This window comes from Amblyraja radiata, chromosome 8 (assembly GCF_010909765.2).
Source record: "Amblyraja radiata isolate CabotCenter1 chromosome 8, sAmbRad1.1.pri, whole genome shotgun sequence".
Classification (NCBI taxonomy): Eukaryota; Metazoa; Chordata; class Chondrichthyes; order Rajiformes; family Rajidae; genus Amblyraja; species Amblyraja radiata.
The window spans coordinates 80,076,151-80,084,812 of NC_045963.1; the positions used below are offsets into that span (position 1 = coordinate 80,076,151).

The following is an 8,662-nucleotide window of genomic DNA, read 5'->3' on the forward strand; positions in this document are numbered from 1 at the left end:
AGAATTAAAATACTGGCGTTTTGGGGGATAAACTACGATGGACATCTTCCAGATCATCAAATTTGTTTCTCAGAGCAGGAAGTCAGAACATTGTCTGCTCAGAAGCTGCAGAAAATGTGGAACTGGCGACCACAGAGAACGGCTGAAGTGAGAAGAGGAAGCGGTGTGTGGAGGGGTGATTGATTTAGTGCCAAACGCGAATGACACGCCGGCCTGACCTGTGATGCAAACCAGGCGGCTGAGGTATCCCAGGTAGATTATGCTTGCAATCCCCTCAACATGGACACTCATAGCATGGCATTGCGAGGGTAGAAACAGTGGCAGAACTAGGGGTAGGGCAGGCTAGGAACCAGAGTTGGGGTCACAGAAAGGCCAAGTGATCAGTGGGCAGTGTAGGGGTCAAGGAGTTAAGGGGCAGTGGGGGTAAAGTGACAGATGATTGGGGAGGATGGGGAGAAGGCTGGAGGGTATCTGGGGTCCAGTGCAGAGGAGCAGGTGGGGAAAGGAGCGAAGGACAGGGGAGGGGGGCAGAAGCCATGACTATAAGACCAGGGGTCGGGGCGGTGAGGGCAGGAATAAAAGAACATGGGTCGGGGCTACGGATCAGGGAGGGTCAGGGGGTCGACTGGAGTCGGGGGGGGGGGGGGGTGGGGGGGGGTGGGAGGGAGGAGGAAGGAAAATGGGGTCCAGGGGGCAAAGGACAAGGGTGGCAAGGGAGGAGGGTGAAGGCAGCAGCAAGAGGAAATGATCAGGGGGTGGGGGGGCTACGATGCCAGAACTCAAAGACCATGGGTCAGAGGGTCAAAGGACCGCGGGGGGGGGGTGTATTTGCCCTCCCTCCTCCTTGACTCAGCCCGCTGTCCTGCCCACCCTCTTCCCCCCCCCCCCCCCACCATCCCCGCTCCCCCATCGGACTGGGCCTGGCAGGCACCCACATACCCTGGTGCTGTTGTTACACCCCAACCACCTTCCTGCCCTGGCTGTCCATAGCATGGCCCCCGCTCCCTCCTCTCCTGTACTCCCCTCCCTCCTCTCCTCACCCCTCCTCTCTCCTCCTTCTCCTCTCCATCCCTCCCTACCCTCCTTTCCCCTCCCCTCTCCCCCACTCTTCCACCCCCACTCACTCCTCGCCCCCACTCCCCAATCCTTCCCCCTCCCCCCCGGTCTCACTACCCTTTCCCTCTCCCCCACGGCTGGGCCCTCTCCCTCCTCTCCTGTACTCCCCTCCCTCCTCTCTCCTCCTTCTCCTCTCCATCCCTCCCTACCCTCCTTTCCCCTCCACCACTCCTCACCCCACTCACCCGCCTTCCACTCCCACTCACTCCTCCCCCCCGGTCTAACTACCCTTTCCCTCTCCCCCACTCACTCCCCTCCTCCTCTCCTCACCCTACCTCCCCCATTCTCCTCTCCCTTCCCTTCCCTCCACTTTCCCTCTCTCCCACTCCCACTCATTCCCCTCATCCGCCTTCCTCCCCCACTCACTCCTCCCCCCCTCTCCTCTCCCTCTCCCTCCCCCACTCCCTCCACTGGGCCGGGCCGGGCTGGGCCGAGTCGCTCCCCGGCTGGGCACGTACCCCGGTGCCGCACACGGCCCACCACCACCACCTTGCTGCCCCCCGGCTGCCCCCATGTCGCGTTCCCCTCCCCCCACCCGCTCGGTCGTGCCGGTAGGTAGGTCGCTACGTACCCCGGTGCCGTTGTCGCACACCACCACCTTCCTGCCCTGGCTGTCCATGGCGCCGCGGCCGCCGCCCTTCCCTTCCCTTCCCTTCTCTCCCGCCGTCCACCCGCCCACACCCGCCGGAAGCGCGCGCCCGTTGGCCGCCCCCACCCACGTGGAGCGGGGCTTCCGTCCGGGGCGTCCAATGGGGCGGCCTCCCCCCCCGGCACGTGACGCGGGCGGCGCGGCCGAGCGGCCGGGGGGGGCAGGGGGATAGCAGGGTCGCCATGGCAACCCCGGACATGTAGGCCATGTCCACCTCCACAGGCGCTGCCCGGCTCGCTGGGACCTCCATGCCTTCCATCAACCTCCATGCCTTCCTTCAACGTCCACGCCTTCCTTCAACCTTCAACGTCCACGCCTTCCTTCAACCTTCAACCTCCACACCTTCAACCTTCAACCTTCAACCTCCACGCCTTCGACCTTCAACCTCCACGCCTTCCTTCAACCTTCAACGTCCACGCCTTCCTTCAACCTTTAACCTCCACGCCTTCCTTCAACGTCCACGCCTTCCTTCAACATCCACGCCTTCAACCTTCAACCTCCACGCCTTCCTTCAACGTCCACGCCTTCAACCTTAAACCTCCACGCCTTCCTTCAACATCCACGCCTTCAACCTTCAACCTCCACGCCTTCCTTCAACCTCCACGCCTTCCTTCATCCTTCAACCTTCAACGTCCACGCCCTCCTTCAACCTCCACGCCTTCCTTCATCCTTCAACCTTCAACCTCCACGCCTTCAACCTTCAACCTCCACGCCTTCCTTCAACGTCCACGCCTGCCTTCAACCTTCAACCTCCACGCCTTCCTTCAACGTCCACGCCTTCCTTCAACGTCCACGCCTTCCTTCAACCTTCAACCTCCACGCCGTCCTTCAACGTCCACGCCTTCCTTCAACCTCCACGCCTTCCTTCAACCTCCACGCCTTCAACAGCCAACCGCGCCTCCATTGTCGTATCTACCCACATTGAGCAAATGGAATGAATCTGAAGAAGCGTCTCGACCCGAAACAACTCTCCAGAGGCGCTGCCTGTCCCGCTGAGTTACTCCGGCACTTTATGTCTACCTTCGGTTTAAACGTTCCTTTAGGAAGGAGATGTGGAGGAATTTATTTAGTCAGAGGGTGGTGAATCTGTGGAATTCTTTGCCGCAGACGGCTGTGGAGGCCGAGTCAGTGGATATTGTGAAGGCAGAGAATACCAATATTCCCTTTACCCAAGGACGATAAGGGAATGGAATATGTTACCACCCAACACACGTGCTGCTCCTGATGTTAAGTCATTTAAAATGGGGATTAAGCAACTAGATCTCCTCAACTTGGTCAAAAAGGCCCACTTCAAAATTTAATCGCTACTCTACTCACTCCGACCTGCGCGAGATAACCACTTATCAGGTGTTTGCGCAGTCATCAACCAAAACCAGATAGATTCTTGATTAGTACGGGTGTTAGGGGTTATTGGGGAGAATGGGGTTAGGAGGGAGAGATAAATTAGCCACGATTGAATGGCGGAGTAGATTTGATGGGCCGAATGGCCTAATTCTGCTCCTATCACTTATGAACTAAATCAGCACCTGCAGTTTCTTCCTTCCCACATTGACAAATGGAATGAATCTGAAGAAGGGTCTTGACCTGAAACGTCACCCATTACCCTCTCTCCAGAGATGCTGCCTGTCCCGCTGAGTTACTCCAGCATTCTGTGTCCATCTTTGGTGCAAACTAGCATCTGCAGTTCCTTCCTACACTAGAACCTCTAGGATTAGAGGTCATAGCCTCAGAATTAAAGGACTTCTTTTAGTAAGTAGATGAGGAGAAATGTATCTATCAGAGGGTGGTGAATCTGTGAAATTCTTTGCCACAGAAGGCTGTGGAGGCCAAGTCAGTGGATATTGTTAAGGCAGAGATAGATAGATTCTTGATTAGTACTGGTGTCATGAGAAGGCATGAGAATGGGATTAGGAGGGAGGGATAGATCAGCCATGATAGAATGGCGGAGTAGATTTGATGGGCCGAATGGCCTAATTCTGCTCCTATCGCATGACCTTATGACCTAAACCAGCATCTGCAGTTCCTTTCTTCATAGAACAATGTAATTCTTAATTACGTTGTGTACACATCAAGGCTCCAGCATTGGAGATGAGGAGGAATTTCTTTATTGAATTTGTGGAATTAATTGCCACAGACGGCTGTGGAGGCCAAGTCAGTGGATATTTTTAAGGCAGAGTTTCAGTTTAGTTTATTGTCACGTGTACCGAGGTACAGTGAAAAGCTTTTGTTGCTTGCTAACCAGTCCGCGGAAAGACTATATATGATTACAATTGAGCCATATATAGGGTACAGATACATGATAAGGGAATAACATTTAGTGAAAGGTAAAGCCAGTAAAGTCCGATCAAGGATGATCCGAGGGTCACCAATGAGGTAGATAGTAGTTCGGCACTGCTCTCTGGTTGTGGTAGGATGGTTCAGTTGCCTGATAAATACTGGGAAGAAACTGTCCCTGAATCTGGAGGTGTGCGCTTTCATACTTCCATATCTTTTGCCTGATGGGAGAGGGGAGAAGAGAGAGTGGCCAGGGTGCAATTCATCCTTGATTAGGCAGCACGAGTTATAAATTGAGACAATAGAAGGGAGATTGGCTTGTGTAATGATCTGGGCTGCGTCCACAATTCGCTGCAATTTCTTGCGGTTCCCAAACCAAGCAGTGACAGGATCGGTCCGAGTCAGCATGGATTTACGGAGAGGAAATCGTGCTTGACTAATCTTCTGGAATTTTTTTGTGGAAGTAACTAGGAAAATGGACAAGAGAGAGCCAGTGGATGTAGTGTACCTGGACTTTCAGAAAACCTTTGATAAGGTCCCACATGGGAGATTAGTGGGCAAAATTAGAGCACATGGTATTGGGGGTAGGGTACTGACATGGATAGAAAATTGGTTGGCAGACAGGAAACAAAGAGTAAGGATTAATGGGTCCCTTTCAGAATAGCAGGCAGTGACTAGTGGGGTACCGCAAGTCTCAGTGCTGGAACCACAGCTATTTACAAATACATTAATGATTTAGATGAAGGGATTAAAAGTAACATTAGCAAATTTGCAGATGACACAAAGCTGGGTGGCAGTGTGAACTGTGAGGAGGATGCTATGAGAATGCAGGGTGACTTGGGCAGGTTGGGTGAGTGAGCAGATGCATGGCAGATGCAGTTTAATGTAGATAAATGTGAGATTGTCTACTTTGTGGGCAAGAATAAAAGGAAACATAGAAACATAGAAATTAGGTGCAGGAGTAGGCCATTCGGCCCTTCGAGCCTGCACCGCCATTCAATATGATCATGGCTGATCATCCAACTCAGTATCCCGTACCATAACCATATAACCATATAACAATTACAGCACGGAAACAGGCCATCTCGACCCTTCTAGTCCGTGCCGAACACATAATCTCCCCTAGTCCCATATACCTGCGCTCAGACCATAACCCTCCATTCCTTTCCCATCCATATAACTATCCAATTTATTTTTAAATGATAAAAAAGAACCTGCCTCCACCACCTTCACTGGAAGCTCATTTCACACAGCTACCACTCTCTGAGTAAAGAAGTTCCCCCTCATGTTACCCCTAAACTTCAGTCCCTTAATTCTCAAGTCATGTCCCCTTGTTTGAATCTTCCCTACTCTCAGTGGGAAAAGCTTCTCCACGTCAACTCTGTCTATCCCTCTCATCATTTTAAAAACCTCTATCAAGTCCCCCCTTAACCTTCTGCGCTCCAAAGAATAAAGCCCTAACTTGTTCAACCTTTCTCTGTAACTTAGTTGCTGAAACCCAGGCAACATTCTAGTAAATCTCCTCTGTACTCTCTCTATTTTGTTGACATCCTTCCTATAATTAGGCAACCAAAATTGTACACCATACTCCAGAATTGGCCTCACCAATGCCTTGTACAATTTTAACATTACATCCCAACTTCTATACTCAATGCTCTGATTTATAAAGGCCAGCACACCAAAAGCTTTCTTTACCACCCTATCTACATGAGATTCCACTTTCAGGGAACTGTGCACAGTTATTCCCAGATCCCTCTGTTCACCTGCATTCTTCAATTCCCTACCATTTACCATGTACGTCCTATTTTGATTTGTCCTGCCAAGGTGTAGCACCTCACACTTATCAGCATTAAACTCCATCTGCCATCTTTCAGCCCACTCTTCCAACTGGCATAAATCTCTCTGTAGACTTTGAAACTCTACTTCATTACCCGCAACCCCACCTATCTTACTATCATCTGCATACTTACTAATCCAATTTACCACACCATCGTCCAGATCATTGATGTACATGACAAACAACAGTGGACCCAACACAGATCCCTGTGGCACCCCACTCGTCACTGGCCTCCAACCTGACAAACAACCATCCACCATTACTCTCTGGCATCTCCCATTCAGCCACTGTTGAATCCATCTTGCTACTCCACCATTAATACCCAACCATTGAACCTTCTTAACCAACCTTCCATGAGGAACCTTGTCAAAGGCCTTACTGAAGTCCATATACACAACATCCACTGCTTTACCCTCATCAATTTCCCGAGTAACATCTTCAAAAAATTCAAGAAGATTAGTTAAACATGACCTTCCAGGCACAAATCCATGTTGACTGTTCCTAATCAACCTGCCTTCTCTCCATACCCTCTGATCCCCTTAGCCACAAGGGCCACATCTAACTCCCTCTTAAATATAGCCAATTAACTGGCCTCGACTACCCTCTGTGGCAGGGAGTTCCAGAGACTCACCACTCTCTGTGTGAAAAAAGTTATTCTCATCTCGGTTTTAAAGGATTTCCCCCTTATCCTTAAGCTGTGACCCCTTGTCCTGGACTTCCCCAACATCGGGAGCAATCTTCCTGCATCTAGCCTGTCCAACCCCTTAAGAATTTTGTAAGTTTCTATAAGGTCCCCTCTCAATCTCCTAAATTCTAGAGAGTATAAACCAAGTCTATCCAGTCTTTCTTCATAAGACAGTCCTGACATCCCAGGAATCAGTCTGGTGAACCTTCTCTGCACTCCCTCTATGGCAATAATGTCCTTCCTCAGATTTGGAGACCAAAACTGTACGCAATACTCCAGGTGTGGTCTCACCAAGACCCTGTACAACTGCAGTAGAACCTCCCTGCTCCTATACTCAAATCCTTTTGCTATGAAAGCTAACATACCATTCGCTTTCTTCACTGCCTGCTGCACCTGCGTGCCTACTTTCAATGACTGGTGTACCATGACACCCAGGTCTCGCTGCATCTCCCCTTTTCCTAGTCGGCCACCATTTAGATAATAGTCTGCTTTCCTGTTTTTGCCACCAAAATGGATAACCTCACATTTATCCACATTATACTGCATCTGCCAAACATTTGCCCACTCACCCAGCCTATCAAAGTCACCTAGCATCCTCCTCACAGCTAACACTGCCCCCCAGCTTAGTGTCATCCGCAAACTTGGAGATATTGCCTTCAATTCCCTCATCCAGATCATTAATATATATTGTAAATAGCTGGGGTCCCAGCACTGAGTCTTGCGGTACCCCACTAGTCACTGCCTGCCATTGTGAAAAGGACCCGTTTACTCCTACTCTTTGCTTCCTGTTTGCCAGCCAGTTCTCTATCCACATCAATACTGAACCCCCAATGCCGTGTGCTTTAAGTTTGTATACTAATCTCTTATGTGGGACCTTGTCGAAAGCCTTCTGGAAGTCCAGATACACCACATCCACTGGTTCTCCCCTATCCACGCTACTAGTTACATCCTCGAAAAATTCTATAAGATTCGTCAGACATGATTTACCTTTTGTAAATCCATGCTGACTTTGTCCAATGATTTCACCACTTTCCAAATATGCTGCTATCCCATCTTTAATAACTGACTCTAGTAGTTTCCCCACTACCGATGTTAGACTAACTGGTCTGTAATTCCCCGTTTTCTCTCTCCCTCCCTTCTTAAAAAGTGGGGTTACGTTTGCTACCCGCCAATCCTCAGGAACTACTCCAGAATCTAAAGAGTTTTGAAAGATTATTACTAATGCATCCACTATTTCTGGAGCTACTTCCTTAAGTACTCTGGGATGCAGCCTATCTGGCCCTGGGGATTTATCGGCCTTTAATCCATTCAATTTACCCAACACCACTTCCCGGCTAACCTGGATTTCACTCAATTCCTCCAACTCCTTTGACCCGCGGTCCCCTGCTATTTCCGGCAGATTATTATGTCTTCCTTAGTGAAGACGGAACCAAAGTAGTTATTCAATTGGTCCGCCATATCCTTGTTCCCCATGATCAACTCACCTGTTTCTGACTGCAAGGGACCTACATTTGTTTTAACTAATCTCTTTCTTTTCACATATCTATAAAAACTTTTGCAGTCAGTTTTTATGTTCCCTGCCAGTTTTCTTTCATAATCTATTTTTCCTTTCCTAATTAAGCCCTTTGTCCTCCTCTGCTGGTCTCTGAATTTCTCCCAGTCCTCCAGTATGCTGCTTTTTCTGGCTAATTTGTACGCATCATCCTTCGCTTTGATACTATCCCTGATTTCCCTTGTTATCCACGGATGCACTACCTTCCCTGATTTATTCTTTTGCCAAACTGGGATGAACAATTTTTGTAGTTCATCCATGCAGTCTTTAAATGTCTTCCATTGCATATCCACCGTCAACCCTTTTAGAATTAATTGCCAGTCAATCTTGGCCAATTCACGTCTCATACCCTCAAAGTTACCTTTCTTTAAGTTCAGAACCATTGTTTCTGAATTAATAATGTCACTCTCCATCCTAATGAAGAACTCAACCATATTATGGTCACTCTTGCCCAAGGGGCACGTACAACAAGACTGCTAACTAACCCTTCCTCATTACTCAATACCCAGTCTAAAATAGCCTGCTCTCTCGTTGGTTCCTCTACATGTT

At 49.5% G+C, this 8,662-nt stretch overlaps 1 protein-coding gene across 1 annotated transcript in view; it reads right to left on the reverse strand.

Moving 5' to 3' along the window:
* The window catches only part of actr2 (actin related protein 2), a 38,139-nt gene extending 36,325 nt beyond the window's left edge, over positions 1 to 1,814 (reverse strand). Inside the window, exon 1 of the mRNA XM_033026331.1 lies at positions 1,688 to 1,814. Within this exon, the coding sequence (XP_032882222.1) occupies positions 1,688 to 1,735 (48 nt within the window). The 5' untranslated portion in view covers positions 1,736 to 1,814. The remainder of the gene's footprint in view (positions 1 to 1,687) is intronic.
* Positions 1,815 to 8,662: the final 6,848 nt, after the last annotated feature.